This window comes from Thamnophis elegans, chromosome 4 (assembly GCF_009769535.1).
Source record: "Thamnophis elegans isolate rThaEle1 chromosome 4, rThaEle1.pri, whole genome shotgun sequence".
Lineage (NCBI taxonomy): Eukaryota > Metazoa > Chordata > Lepidosauria > Squamata > Colubridae > Thamnophis > Thamnophis elegans.
This window is the reverse complement of record NC_045544.1, coordinates 110,856,771-110,872,898: the sequence shown is the minus strand read 5'-3', so window position 1 is coordinate 110,872,898 and position 16,128 is coordinate 110,856,771. Positions and strand designations below refer to the sequence as shown.

At 36.6% G+C, this 16,128-nt stretch overlaps 1 protein-coding gene across 1 annotated transcript in view; it reads left to right on the top strand.

Moving 5' to 3' along the window:
- MTMR9 (myotubularin related protein 9) overlaps positions 1–10,642 on the top strand; it is a 41,517-nt gene extending 30,875 nt beyond the window's left edge. Inside the window, exons 9-11 of the mRNA XM_032216668.1 lie at positions 3,857–4,077; positions 5,536–5,687; positions 6,850–10,642. Of these exons, the coding sequence (XP_032072559.1) occupies positions 3,857–4,077; positions 5,536–5,687; positions 6,850–7,028 (552 nt within the window). The 3' untranslated portion in view covers positions 7,029–10,642. The remainder of the gene's footprint in view (positions 1–3,856; positions 4,078–5,535; positions 5,688–6,849) is intronic.
- The last annotated feature ends 5,486 nt before the right edge of the window (positions 10,643–16,128 follow it).

Below are 16,128 nucleotides of genomic sequence, written 5' to 3'. Positions count from 1 at the left end.
CAGTGCCTTCCAATTTGTATATTGGCTGGAGATAATGGAAGCTATCCTTCAATGTTACTTTGAGACCATTTGTTTGGAGAAGGCAGCCCTAATATCATGCCTGAAACGGTAGTAAAAAATGCTTTTAAAAAAGGTTCTGACGATCAGCTTTGCGATAATCAACTGTGCCATGCGATTTCTAGCGAATATAAATCGCACAGCACTGCTGATTGTCGCACAGCTGACTACTGGTTCGTCCGAACTGGTAGCATTTTTTTACTACTGGTTCTGGCGAACTGGTAGCATTTTTTATTACCGGTTCAGGTGAACCAGCCTGAACCGAAGTAATCAGGAGATTAGAAGACATTTTGAGAAAAGAAATGATAGCATTTAGAACAGGGGTGTCAAACTGGCAGCCCACAGGCTGGATGTGTCAGGCACAGGCCACACCTACCCCAGCTCCACAAAAGGGGAAAATGTCATGATACATTATATGACAGCAACATGACGCCGTGAGTTTGACACTCATAATTTAGCTAATATATTGGAAGCTAATATATTGGTTAGTTAATGTCCTGTCTCTCCTTGTAGGAATTCAAGACAATATACGTAAATAGCATTCCTGCCTATAGTTTTTTTCTCCACAGCAATAAACTGGGAAGTTGGCTCCAAATCATGTCTTGAATTTGTGTGAGTTGTCCAGACCTAGTTCAGCTCCTTAATCATTACAACTTAATGGTAGACCTTGATGCAAGGGGAGTAAGAAAAATATATAATAAAGACATAGAAAGGTATAAGGTAGATTTTTCCCTCTCTGACATAATGCTAGAACTCAGGGTCATACATTGAAACTAAATGGAGGTAAATTGATAAAAAGGAAATATTTTTCTTATACAACATAATTAAATAATGGAGATCTTCTGTCATTGGATTGATAGCGGACACTGGTTTAGAAAATTTTAAAAGAAAACTAGACAAATGCATGGAATTATGAATGGTTACCAATTTTGAGTGTTGCTTATCTCAATCTAAAAACTCAGATATTGCACCAAATATTAGGGAAATAATAGTAGAATGTTATAATTTTCCAGTCCCTGTTTGTGAATTTTTGTTGCCTTTATTTATTAATTCCCTAATTACTTTCCTTAAGGGTATCATTTATCACTTACTTAAATACTGTCTGTCAAGAGTCTGGGAATGGCTGGTTCCAAATGTGCCTGATACCAGCTCTTAACATTTGCAAAGACCTTTCTGCAAACATCTGCTAAAGATCTTTAATTGTCAATCAACTGAGTGGAGGGAACAAGTGGCTGCAAACATTTTGAAAGTGCAGGTGCCCCCAGAACTTCCAGAAATATTTTTCTAGACTTGATGCTACTGCCAAGAGGGCCTTTTTGCAGGCTCATCACCTGCACCAGTTGTGTCCTTGATCAGGAGACTCTCCAGATGGTTATTCATGCCTTGATCATTTCACAACTGGATTATTACAATGCACTGTACATGAGGCTGCCCTTGAAGATCAGTCAGAAGCTACAGCTGCTTCAAAATGAAACGATGTGAGCAATAAAAGGCATCTCTCAATACACCCACATGTCACTACTGGTACATGAGTTGCACTGACTGCCAGTTGGCTTCCAAGTGCAATTCAAAGTGCTCTCTATGGCATAGGGCCTAAATACCTAAGAGATTGCTTATCTCTGTTTCTGCCCACCTAGCATGTTCCAGCAGAGTAGATGTGCTTCAGATTCCTCTATTAAACATTGATATTTTGTGATGTCTTTTCTGTTGTCGTCCATACAATCTGAAACAATATCCCTGCAGAGATAAGGATAGCACATTTTATCTTAGAATTCTACAAAGCTTTGAAAACCTGGTTTGGTCACAGGCCTGGAGTTGAACTGGAGCTGTGAACTACAGGGCGGGGCATAACCTTTTCCTAGGGGGTCACAGCAAGATCGACAGCAGTTTACAACTTCCGCGACACCTCATTTTAAAGCCCATAAAAAACTGAATTGAATGAGCTATTAAATGTTAAATTTGCTTTAAGAATGGCTGGAAAATTCGATTCGGAAGAACAAAGGATCATTGACAGAATAAAATGCATTGCCTTTCGAGAGGCTCGCGATGCTGGAGCGACGTTTATCAATCGAAAATGGATTGCAAACAAATTGAAACGTCATCCGGATTGGGTTACTGATAATTGGAACAAAACAGCCCAAGAATGTTTCACAAAATTTGGAGAAGGGCGTCCTCTGCAACTGTCCCAAGAAAGCAAAGCCATCATTGCAACTGGCAGTCGCAAACAACGAAAAGGAAACCGAAAAGTGGCCCAAGAAATCCTTCAAATTCGTGGAAAACGAGTTGATCAAAGGACAATCGGCCGATATCGAGAACGAGAAGGTTTGAAGCCATTCCACGTCATTTGCAAACCATTGAAAACTCAAACACACGTTCAAGATCGGCTTTGGTTGTGCGATTGGTTGTCTGAATGGACCGAGGAAGATTTTCTTCATTTGGCGCCATCTGACGAATTCTTCGTTTATGCCATTCGAAAACCGAATTTCCAGAACGATCGAATTTGGGCTAAAGACGTCGACGACATCGCCAAACATGAACGATATCGACAAATCGTTCGCAATCCGACTTGCATCGGGATTTTCGTCATTTTCACAGCCAAGAAACTGCATTGGGTTTTGAAGGATAAAGGGGAATCCTGGGATGGCAGTTATTTCCGTGAGAAAATTTTATTGGAGAATGTCATTCCATTTCTCAGTGATCCAGACAATGTCTTGGTGGTTGGTGAGGCTGTCTTTCTTCATGACAAAGCTCCTTGCATGCGTGCAAATGCGACTCAGCAATTGTTAAAGGAAAACAATGTCGAATTTTGGGGCAATGACGTCTGGCCGGGAAATTCGCCAGATCTCAATCCGGCAGAGAACATTGGGGCCATAATTAAGGATGAAGTGGAAGCTCTGATGATTCAGGAGCAAGGTCAAAATCGATATTCGGTTGAAACTTTGAGAATGAATTTGGAAACTGTGTTGAAAAATCTGGAAAATCGAACGGAACTGTTTGAAGATTTGTTGTGTTCTTATCCACCTCGTTTGAATGCTGTTCGAAGGGCTAATGGTGGTCATACTGACTATTAAATCGTGTCAATAAACTCAGTTTTTGATGGGCTTTCGAATGGTGTATGAATTATTTGTGTTGTTATTACAAGTGTTGCTGTGACCCCCTAGGAAAAGGTTATGCCCCGCCCTGTATGTTGTATTTTTAAGTGAAAAACTGAACCTGTGATCCCGGTGACCAACCGAGAATGGATTCTGGAGTTGATCTGTGTTGTTTAAGGCCCCTGATTTGTTTTGTTGACTTTGTTGTTTATTAGATCATTTTAATCTAGGCTGCCAACTGATTTAAGCTGTTAGCTTTTTTTATGTTTTCTTATGGTTTTGTACACAGCTCAGAGTCCATTAAATTTGTGTGGTCAATAAATTTAAATAAATAAACCTAATTCTAACGTCCCAGTGGATTTAGGTAAGAAAAGGACAGCTTCCATTGAATACAAAAAAGAAACACTTTCTAACAGCTCAACTGTTACAAGAGTCCCCTTTTTACTAGATGCCTCACCAGTAGGGGAGCTGTTTGTCAGTTGGGTTTCTGTGCTAAGCAAAGGTTGAACTTGATGGCCTAGCCAGCATCTTCCAACTCTATAATTCTATATTGTAATATGTTTTATGCAACACAGTATAAATATTTACTAATATTGGTCATTATTTCATAAAAGGAGAATTTGAATCCCAAAAGATTTCTTACAACCAGTACATGATTATTTTGTCTAAATTTATAATGTATATATTTTTATGCAATTACATTACAGGCTGGCCACCCATTTCAACAGCGCTGTGCCCAATCAGCTTATTCAAATAGCAAGCAGAAATGGGAGGCTCCTGTATACCTCCTTTTCTTGGATTGCGTCTGGCAGATTCTTCGTCAGTTTCCTTGCTCCTTTGAGTTCAACTATCATTTTCTCATCATGCTCTTTGAACATTCTTACGCCTCTCAGTTTGGAACTTTCCTGGGTAACAATGAAAATGAAAGGTAGATGAACATTTTTTTTCCTGAGTTTCTTACGGGCTAAACAATATGACGGTTCATGTAAGACAGTATTAATGTCATTACTATTAAAATTATGGGGACTCTTGGCTATTAATTGAAAAGGCTTGATGTTTGCACTTGAACTATGCCATTTATCAAATTGGGATTAGTTCATCTGTTCATCCAGAAATGACTGTGCAGGTTTCTCGAAATCTTCCCACTCCTCAAGCCTGTCCCTTATTAGTCTCCTTCCATGTGTGGGAAGACATAACACAAATATGGCAGAACATACACTGAATGAATAGTGTTTTGGAAGATGATGAGGATCTTTTTTGAGCTTTCAAAGGCTGATAGAGCAGGGCAGCTCTTCCCTAGCTATGATCCCAAAGGAGACAATAGCAGGAATGGCTATTCCAGCACTATTTTTAACACAATTGCATTTAACCATATAACATGAAGCTCTCAATAGTTTCCAGAATCACACTGGTGGAATTTGGGTGCAAAATAAAAGATAGTTTCTTGCTGATAGACATAATATATAAAGCAAGCAAAAAACAGAACCACAACCCCAAAACAGAGAAACAAAATTATAAAAATCTAGGCCCTCTCCATTTGCTTTCAGGACAATATTTCATAATCTTGTCCACATCAGCTTCTGGGAGCCTATGAATAGTAAAATGTTTTCCAACTTTCAGCTAAAGAAACTGTGGATATCAGGTTTAGAAAATTTGCCTGAATATTTAAAGATTTAAGGACCACAATGATGAATTGGTGATCTAACTTAGCAGAGAGTATATCCTCCTTATTTAATGTATATGTTTGTCCTCTAATCAGCAGCGGTGCCTCTCTGTTTACTTTGAATTTATTACAAATATTTCATGGTTGTGTTTCAAAGATCACTTTGAAATCCCATAATGTGTTCATATTTCTGGCAGCAAGGGGGATCTTGCATCTTATACTGATAAAACTTAAACTGAAAACAGAGTTTATATTTTCAAGGAATACCAAGAAGACATGTATAGTAAATTCATATTTTCTTTATCCTTTGATTTCTTTTGTTTTCTCTAGAAAGTTATATAGACCTTTTTTTTTACAATATACAGAATATCCTGCATATTTTTTCTTTTTAATATTTTAGTACAGGAGCAGCTACTTTACAGTTTCTTCTCTTTTTAGACTGAGTTTACTAGCTAGAATCTTTTAATTTTTTTTGTATCGTCTTGTTTTTGTTCTCCCATACTATTACTTGCAAGTTGAAAAAGCATGATTTATTTTTATTTGTGTTACAGAAGTAGCAGAGCTTTTTTTAAAAAAAAAAATCAGTCTTCTTCCACATAGAGAGAAACCCCCTCCTTCTCCGGGTTCACTGCAAATGTTGTGAATAGAACAGATAATACTGGTTGCCCCCCCCCCAAATAATAATATTGGGAGCACTTATATTTACTTCTAATTTTTTGCCAGGTCTAAGCTTAAATTGTCTCAGAAGACAATGTCCTTGTGGTCCTGGGTGAATCGACCAGAAGAGCTCAATCGATTTAAGAACCCTCTCTTTGAAGCCAACAGTCTAGTCATCTGGCCTTCTGTTGCACCACAAAGTCTGCAGCTGTGGGAAGGTACGTTGTCTCCAAGCAGATTTGGAGGCCTCTGATCTGCTGTTCTTCCTTGCGGGTGGCATTAACTATCTGTCATTAGATGGAGTCCAGGCAGATGTGGTCTCAATCACTCATACCCATATTCCAGATTGGGCTGCTGCCGCATGTTCTTCAGCAGAGGTCTTCAAACTTGGCAACTTTAAGACTTGTGGACTTCAATTCCCAAATTTGAAGCATAGCTGGCTGGAGAAATTCTGGGAGTGAAGTCCACAAGTCTTAAAGTTGCCAAGTTTGGGGACCCCTGTTCCTCAGGGGAAAAGTCCAAAAACATGAATAGCAAGTAGTGGCTGGTTGGCTGAAGTATGTATCTCTACTATCTTTCCACTAAGATCAGAAAATCTGAAGTGCTTCTTCCTCTCCTATACATAACATCTCCTGCTCTGATCAACATGAGAAGGTCTTTGTTCCTCCTGCCATTTGAGAAGTAACAGATGTAAGAGATGAATTTTTCAGTCTTTGCAGATTTAAATATCTTTCTTAAATCCATGTTGATAGCAATAATTAGATGAATTAATTCATCTAATTGGCACTTTTCTGCATTGAAGCCCTATTGTCTATAGGTAATATTTGAATAGCTCCTTCTTCATAATCTTTGCAAAGCCAGAATAGGGAGGCTGTTGCCCACAGGCTGCAAACAGCTGTCCTTTCACCTGACCAGATCTAAGCAACCTGCGGGCTGGATCCAGCCCCCGGGCCTTGAGTTTGACGCCCCTGTGGAGCCTGCATTGCTTGGTTTTCCTTTTGTGGGAGTTAAGAGAAAAGCAAAGCTGAAGTGATTGAAACATTTTTCTGGCTTCTAATAATCCATCAGGTCACAGATGCTTGTGCTTTGTGACTCAGTTTTTGTATCTTGCCAGAATGGAGAGCTTTCTCCACCAACCTATCTGTCAGGAATAGCCATTTGAGATCAAAGTAATCTGAAGGAAGTGAAGCAGCAAGACCACCTGATTGTTCTGTAGGTAGCTTGCTCTTCTCAACAGTATTGCCATATTTTAAACTCTTTTATTCAGTGTTTTGATAGAAATGAAGGCATTGCATAAATAAAATTATTTTCCCATGTCCCCACTACTGATTGTTATGAAATCTGTTCTTTTGTTGTTGTCTCTCCCCCCCCCCTCCCCAGGAGTCTTTCTTCGCTGGAACAGATCGTCCAAATTTGTGGATGAATCTTATGAAGAAATGATCAACATCATAAAATATAACAAGGAACTCCAAGTGAAAGTCAACATGCTAAGACGGCAGCTGGCAGAGCTGGAGATAGATGACAACACACAGGATGATGGGATGCCCGAGAGCCCCTGAAATCTGGCAGAATACAGGGCCAGATTGTGTTCCTTCCCAGATAAGCGAGTCACTTCTACACACTAAGCACTAAACAAATAAGACTTGCATGCGCTCAAGCTCATTTTTGGTGCAATCAGGTTGAATTTTTTTTTTTTTTTTGCTTCAGAGTTCCTCACTTGGCACTATAGTCATCCACCTCCATTTAGGATTGTGGTGCTTGTTTTTGTTTACATGATGAAACTTGTAATTTAGCTGGTTGTTGTCCCTTCTTGTCCCCTCCAGGGAGGTGTTTCATCTTTAATAAATTGTGTGTTCGGTTACAGTGTCACTCAGGTTTTTAACCACGACTAAACATCAATGACACTTACAATAGGGGTGCCCTTAGCTTTGTGGAAATCTTCATTCTGGCCAATACTGTCAGAAGTTTCCAGGTTTTGTAAAGGATGATCTTTGGGATCACTGTGGTAAGGCAAGTCTAAATTATTCTTTTGTTCCCCACACTAAACTCTTTTTTTTTTGTTCTTATTTAAGACACTTGTAACTTTGGCTTGGATAATAGGACCTTCAATCATAAATTAAAACAACCTTTTTCTGTGTTCCTTATTCCACACTGCAACTTGCACAAAGGAAAACGAGAAAGTGTCCAATAAAAAGCAAAACTTTTTACTGCATTTTCTCTACCCTCCACACTAGATGGAGCAGGCGGTGCTGATTACATTCATTTCCTCATATCTTGGATCAACAGGAAGTAGATTCTGCACAGCTGGTGGGCAGGTACATTTTGGAATGCTATCCATAAAGATATGGGCACTTCACTGTTTTTAGTGAACAATTATTTTTCTTATTTTTATATTTTATTTTTGTTGACCTATTTGTGGAAATGCTGACTTGCCAGAATAGGACTGTGTCTGCTGTAGATATGTAGCATCTACTGTACTAAATGCAAGCTTTTCTCTCATGTAACCAATTCTGGTGTAATGTTTGGATGTTTTTGCTGTATCATTGAATCACTTCTCAGTTGGGGAGACTGTATCTGGATATTTTTGCAAAAACATGGATTTGTTTTCCTTAACAAAATGCACTATTTGGTTGAAAGTAATGGCTTGACTGATGGATAAATAATGCATATAAAGCATCAACAGCATGAAACCTAAGTAACTTTGATCCATAGGCATTATCATTAAGACAGTGAAATGGCTTTGCCCGACTTGGAAGCTTCTGATCATTAGCTTTGCGCTAGTGTGTTAAGTTGAAGGTAGGAGAATTTAAATATCATATCCACTTCTGTATTCAGCTTGACTTGCAGGTTAAGTCGATTTGGCCTGAGGGTTGATTTGTCCTATTCCTATGGGACTAAAGCACATTCGCAACATCATTGAAAGGAGAGTATCCATGTTATGCATGCTCATACTTGTTAAACCCTTTGACAAATTAGTAATGTTAGGTGTATATGTCAGAATTGCATTCTGTTGTAGAATTTCCACTTAGTTAAAGGCTTTTGAAGCATATAGCTAGGCTTTCATTTTTTTTAACATCTACAAGTAAAATGCCTTACTTTGTATTTTGCTGTGTTTCTTTGAATGTTCTATAATACTTTTTTCCCTATTTCACTTAAAAGAAATAACTGCCTGTTTTATTCCATTTCCTTTAGATATCTGTCTCACTAAACATGCCTGTTTCCCAATCTTTGGAACATGCAAGCCTTCTTGATCAGATGTGGATTTTTTTTTAAAAAAAAAATCCCTGTTTTGATCAGTAGCTTTTTCTTAGGGGCAGTCCCCCTTCAATGAACAAATTTTATTCTTTGCCACCCTGTCAACTTAGCTGACAATATCAGAGATATCCTTCCTGAAAATGCAACATAATTATAGTTGATTGCTCCAACAATAGAGCATTCAGCATTTTATTATTAATGTGAAATATATAATCCTTTTTAATGAATTTTACTGAATATTTTGGAGTAGGAACAACTTGTAGGGTTTTCTTTTTTTTTTGCCTTTTTGTGCGGAGGAGGGCTTGGAATTGTGGATAATTGTGCCTAACCTAACCTGCTCCTTTCACCTCTCCCCAAATCTTTTTGAAAGAGCCAGGAATGTACAGTATTCATTTTCTTAAAGGTATGCTGCTCAGAATTAATACTGTCTGTAGCTCTTGTAATTTTGACTAAGCTGTATTTCTTTCTAAGTGTAGTGATATTTTGCTGTTCACAATAGATTGGAAGCTGCAAGCCTGTTCCAGGACTTTATCAATAATGGTTCGACTTACCAGATTCATGTATTTTCCACTAGAAGATTAGAACGACAAAGATGCATTTTTAAATTCATTTGGGTATTGCACAAAGGCAGTCATGTGGTATTAGAATAACAGAACAAAGGAAAAACACTAGTTTTTACTAAATGGGCATTTTTTGGGTGCTGCCCTTTTTCTCTGTGGCCAGAACCCAGTTGAACTAACCAGGAGATGTGGGCTAACCTCACCTACTTTTGCCTTTCTATAATTATGTGGTTATTGGAAATGGTGACACATTACAGGGTTGCTTGGTTTAAGAAATTAATTGGAATGTTACTTCCATTGAATTTCTGGGAAAAGGTAAAATATCAGATGGAATGTTCAGAATCTTCATCCTGAATTATTTTCTGTTTATATGGCAGCTTTGATATAGATTTCACTGTATGTTTAAGCCCTACCATAACCTTTTCAACATAATCAACTTCTACCCTCAAATGAACTCTTAGCTGGCACTACTGTAAAGTATTGAAATAAACAGACTCCTTCCATATCTATTTATTTCAAAGTTATTTTCCTGTTAAGTTTAGATGTGATTTTTGCATATGATATTTATGATATAGGTCATTATCTTCAAGAATTGGTTGTAAACTATTCATAATCTTAATGGCTAATTTTTGATAGTTTTTTGAAAGGTATGTTTGATTAAAGGGAAGTGTAAATAACAATATTTACAATGCAGTATTTATTATTTGAATGAATTAGACTTAAGTAAAATTGTATTAGCAATTATGTCATTTCATATGGTTTCATAATAGTTTTAAGATTGGTTAACATTTCACTCTTTTCCAGAAAACAAAATCAATTGTATTTTCATACTTCTATGAATTCCGAAACTTTTTCCTCATTAAAAATTAGGTCCTTTATAGCAGTGCAAAGATGGTGCATCTTGGTTTGGCTGCTTAGTTACAACACAGCAATTTAAACATCAACACTTCTTGCAATGGATGTTACAAAATTATACTTCTGAGGGTTTTTCATTCTCTAAAATGTCTAAATCTTTGTCTTTTTTTCCTCCTAATGTCTGTACATGAGGCAGAGAATTGAGGTAAATTCTGCATACTCTTATAGGGATTCTATGTATTATAGTAGTAAACTTGTGTAGAAAATAGCAACCTGGTTTAATTTTTACAACTGAATGTTTCATATGAGTAGTGTTGCCTTCCATCTTCTCTTGGGCTCTGCAGATATAATCAAATTACTGTATTGCGTGGATAGATGCCAGTTCTTGCCAACATTGCCAATTTTCTCTGGGTACAATCTTCCTGCTGTAATTATTTGAAATTGCTGCCACGGCATTCATGAAGTCTTCAGATTTAAAAATCAAAATAAACTTGAGAAATTACTGTTTTATTGGATGGTTAATATTTTTCTAGCATCTGACAGTTCTAGAACTTATATTACCATCGGTGTCTTAAGGGTTTTTCAGAGTACTAAATTTGCTGAAAAAGCTGAACTCCACCCCTCAAATAACTGTTAACGAACTGGCAGACCAGTCAGAGTGCCTCTAGTTATTACTAGAGATCATTAATTTACAGCCATTTCATACCCATTAACCCTCCCCCCTCAAAAAAAATCTGGTCTATACTTTGGATCGATGGATATAGAATTTTGTCTACACTTCCTTTTATTTTCAGAGTAATCTTCTATTCAGGTAAATATGGTACAAATACATAAAGAGGTAGTTTTGAATTTGAAGATGCCTCCTAAGTAATTTTTTAAAGAGAAATCATTCTGTTCTTCAATTCTAGGCATATGATCGAGAATATGTTAGTTTCATAGCAATAGGACTTATATACTGTTACACAGTGCTTTACACCGCTCACTGAGCAGTTTAGAGAGTCAGTATATTACCCTACCAAATTTTGGTCCTCATTTTACCAACCTTTGAAAGATGGAAAGCTGAGTCAACCTTGAACTGATTCAGGATTGAACTCCTGGCTGTGGGCAGAGATAGCCTGCAATACTGCATTCTAACCACTGCATCACTATGGCTCCTCGTCGTATGGATTCCTTTTTCAGTAATTGAAGGCAGAAGTCAATCAGCCAAGGAAATTTCAGATTCCAAAACTTTATGAAACATTCGCCAAGTGTATTTTCTTACTGGTTCCAATCTATAGCCCTGCTAGGCTTCTACAACAATGTTAATGGAATTAATGAGACAAAAGAAAGTTGAGCATCTCTTCCACTATCACTAATAATGTGCTAATAATTCAGGTGAGAGTTAAGATTCTTGGATATTTTTGTCCAAAATAGCTGTTTTCCAATAGTGGGCACCAGAATGATTTGTGCAACATCAGAATTTCAAATAGGATAGGCACATTCCTGATCCCTTCCCCGAAATCTGGTACCTAATGGAACCTCAGAAGAGTGTATTTTCCATGGCTGCTCCTACTTTATGGAACCGCCTCCCCTGGGAGGCTAATTGCAGAGGAATACTGTAACAAAATGTAGAATGGGAGGACAGTCTACTTTTTCAAAGTAAAACAGTGAAAGAGAAAGTTAATGTGCAGAGCATAAAACCAAAACCATAAAATTCTCCACAAGAATGTTGCCTGTTCCTGTTTGATGAGGAGCTGTCAAAGATGAATGATGTATGAATTCTTAAGTGCGGACCATTGAAAACCACTTCCCTTTCAATTGAACTTGGTTCCGACAGCACCATATTTAGCAAGAAATACTGCTTTTAACCACTTGATCAATTAGGGAGGGGGGGTCCTTCCTAAGTTTCTTTCTCTGATAGTTAAGACGCTGGGGTTCCTGCCTCTCTTGTCTGATTGTTTTCTAGGCAGCATCTTCTCCTTGTCTCCCAAGGTCATCCGCACATCAGAGGCTGCAACGTATCCCATCCTCACTTCCTTCATGCATTCGTACCTTTTTTCACAGTATTATTCAGAAGCATCCAAGCTGGTGTTGCAGCTGCCTGTGATAATTGAGCCATACGTTGGCATTTGCAAGGACATGCTAATGTCCAGAGGCAGCCTAACACTACCCAAACCCTTAGTTAGCAAAAGCAAACACTAAGATGGAGGTGTTAGGAGAAAAGGTGGCAAATTAGCATATAGACAGGGAAGAGGAGAGGACATCTGGAGATAGGTAGCTATTACAAACAGGCATAAGGGCTATCAATTGCCAGCATCACAAGCCATGGTGAGCAGCACATCCTTGTGGAAGACCTGCTTGGAGCTTTGCTGAGAGCTCGGTAGCAACTAGAAGTGGAACAATCACACTGAAAGAGTACCTCATTCCAGCTAGAACAAGAATGTTTACAAAAAAAGGCAAGACTTTGAGACTTCCTTGCATTAAGTATTAAAAGCCTGAGTATAAATATTAAAGACATTTATGTGACAACATGACCTTGCAAAGCCTATAAGGTGGAGTAGACCAAAAGTAACAGCTTTTTTGAGTGAAAGGTGTGTGCTACAATAAAGCTTTGTGCTTTATTGTGATTTAAATCACTAGTAAAAAGGCTTGATTTAAATCAATTTGATTTAAATCATAATTTTTAAAGAGCAACTGTGTCATCTCTATCCGGCAGCAGCTCCTCTGACCTGCTGTTGACTCACCGACAGTCCCAATATTGCAGAATATACAGCCTCACACTACATAACTAAGCTCCATTTAATGCTGAATAAATTACATTATAAATGTATCTTAAATAGAAAACTATCTTTAGATATTTACTCTAAAAGTATTTCATTAAACTAAATTTGATAAAAATAAAATCTGATTTATTATTTTTTTAAAAGCATTGATTTTTATCCACCCTGCTCCAGGGCCACCTCTGTCCTATAAGATCTAATGCAGAGGGCATGCTTTGGGTCAGTTCTATTAAACCATGTCTTGTTGCACTGCAAAGTCATGCCCTGTCAGTGGCAGCACCTGTACTATGGAACAACATCGCCTCTGAAATTCAGGTGAGTCCAGCCTTTTGTAAAGCACTGAAGACTTGGTTCCTCCCCCCAAGGCATTTGGTTCAGTGGATAGATAAGCTCTGCTGTTGGCAATGAGTTAAGTTCATGATTTTCTTAAGAACTTGTCTGGGAGGGTGGTTTGTTTTAATCTTGTGAGATACCCAAAATCACTTGTGTGAGATGGATGGCTCTATACATTAAACAAACAAACAAGTTTGTTGGATCATATCCCTGGCCTATTTAGTCCATCAGCCTTTTCTCACAATGACCAAACTAATTGCACAAGAAAATCTACTCGTCTCCAAGCCGATGGCCAGAAATAATCACACTGCCATCAAAGCTAATAAGCATTGACCCCGATGACTTCTATGAATTAGTCCATGTCCTGGCAGAAGCACTAAAAATTCCAGCGTTCAATTAGACATTATATTGATCCTTTTGGCTTGTTTTATATTGCTGTTAGAGATTCTTGCAGACTTATTCCTTTAAATCTATTTCATTATTATATGTATGTACTACTTTGCTAAAATGTGAAGAAAACTATATGGATCATAGTTACAAGTGATGAGGACGTAGCTTTTTGGAAAGCAATTGGAGACTGAAGTTCTAAACTGATAAATGTACTGTACTTGAGATCAGTGATGGGTACTGGTGATAGCAGCAGTTTTATTGAATTATTGAAATATATTCAGTATTAACTTTTTTGTAATGTAGAATCCGCTTTATAATGATATGGTGTTTGCTTCCATAAGTGATGCAAATTCAATTGACCAAAGCAACACAGAACCACAACAAATAAATAAAAAGCATACTAAATGAGAAAAAAAAAACTGAAATTTATTAGCGCTCTTGAATGTCTGGTGATGTAAGTGAATTGGAGAGAGTAAAATTCACTAAAAATCAATCGACTGCAAGGCAGAGGCGTGGAAAATTCAAAATTCTGCATCTGTTATACTTTAATGCTATTATTTTGCCATCTGCCAAGTGCAATTTGAGTACAATATATCTTATGTCAAATACACAACACACAAACACACACACAAACATTTTATATTCACAACTGAAAATCAATGGAACGTTAAATATAGAGCAGAATTTTAAGGTTGAATTTGAGGGGCAAATATTTTTTAAATATATTTATACAATAATGTGCCTGCCCCTCGGGTGTAGGATGAGGTCGAAGGTTTGTTCTCTGAGCTTGTGGGTTGGTTTCTGAATGTTTCGTTATCAGGCTAAGTAGCATCTTCAGTGAAGTTTAGGAGGTGTCAGTGTTCTTCTGTTTATAATTTTTTAGATGTATTTATATTTTTGTTGAGAAAAAAATAGCTGGGCAACATTTTCTTTCGAGTAGAAAATTAGTATAGAACATGAGTTCTATAATACTACAAATGTTAGCGAGTTACAACCCCCTCATCAAGTGACATCAATACCAAGGAAAACTGTAATTCAGTAATATGTGGAACATAAGTAAATCATCTTCATTAGTCTGAAATAAGAGAACTAATTAATTGTAAAATGAGGAGAAGCTTAAATTCTCTTAAGGAAAATTTAAAAAAAACTTGCCTTCTTGGTTGATTGTAACATTACTTTCTGTTTGGCTAAAAGAAAATCCTTAATTAAAAAAAAAAAAATCTGCTAAAAAAAAAAGAGAGAAAATCCTTAATAAATAAATTCCCTTTTGTTTTTTACTTGGATTTGTTATGCTCCTAGATATAGGCCAATGTTGATTAATTCTTGCCCTGATATAACCATTATGCCTTCTGTTTATTCAATATATCTAGTCTGGATGTATTTCTTGTGAATGAAATTGTAAAGCTTATCATTTTTGACTATAGATTGCAAACTCAATAGCAATCATATAAAACAGCCTGTCTTCTAATTATATTTTATTATTATAATTAATTTCACTGTTGATTATTCTTTAAATTGTAACAACTTCAAGAAGGGTAGCCATGCTATTTATCTAAAAGAGATTATACCCAGTCAGTACACTGCCATTGTGGATATGGAAAATTTATATATAACAAAGAAAATTGTATAATAAAAAATAATATTTTTAAAAAGAAGGGTAGCCATGCTAATTGGTTCTAACAATTCCTACTTCCAGCAATTTACTTTTCTGCGAAGCTTAAATGAATGCAATGATACATTTAACAGTATCATTTAATTAATGATATTAACTAAAGTAAATGTAAGCAACAAGAAAAAATATTAAAAAAGGAAAAAATAATTTAATGATTATTTAGTATCAATTTAGAATTTAAATTCTTAATTTATCATTAAATTTAGAGCCTATGGGAACATATTGCTTCATCTTAATTTTAAAACAAAAACGTTTTCAAAAATAGGCCCGTGCATATCTTGAATCTATATTTTAATATCAGGATAGTTAAATTTCTTTATATAAAATTAAAATCCCTTTGATGTACCTCAAGCTCAGTAGAATCAAAGGGTTTCATCAAGTGATAAATTCCAGATTTTAAAAATATGGTTGAGCATCATGTTTATGTCTTTACCTATTATACTTCTTTGCAAAATCCCATTAATATGTATTATGATTTGAAAGCAAAACAGAGATACAGCTAGACAAGACCAAATCATATTAAAAACAACTCAAATTTCTTGCAATTCCCCACCAAATAGAAATGTAATACCCAACATTTGAAACTCCTGATGGAGAGATTAAATACTAGGGGGGGGGGGTTTCATATTATTAGCCTCTCCCAGTTGTTCTGAGATTGGGGGAGGGGGATTTACATCAAATAAATATAATATTTTCAAATGAATTTCTTTCTTAAATATTTAATTCATAAATCATAACATAAGCTTACATTTCTAAAATCTTTAATTCATTGATTTTCCAAGTTTGAATATTCCAATTCTTCATTCCATAATTAGATACTTGAAGTTATATTAAG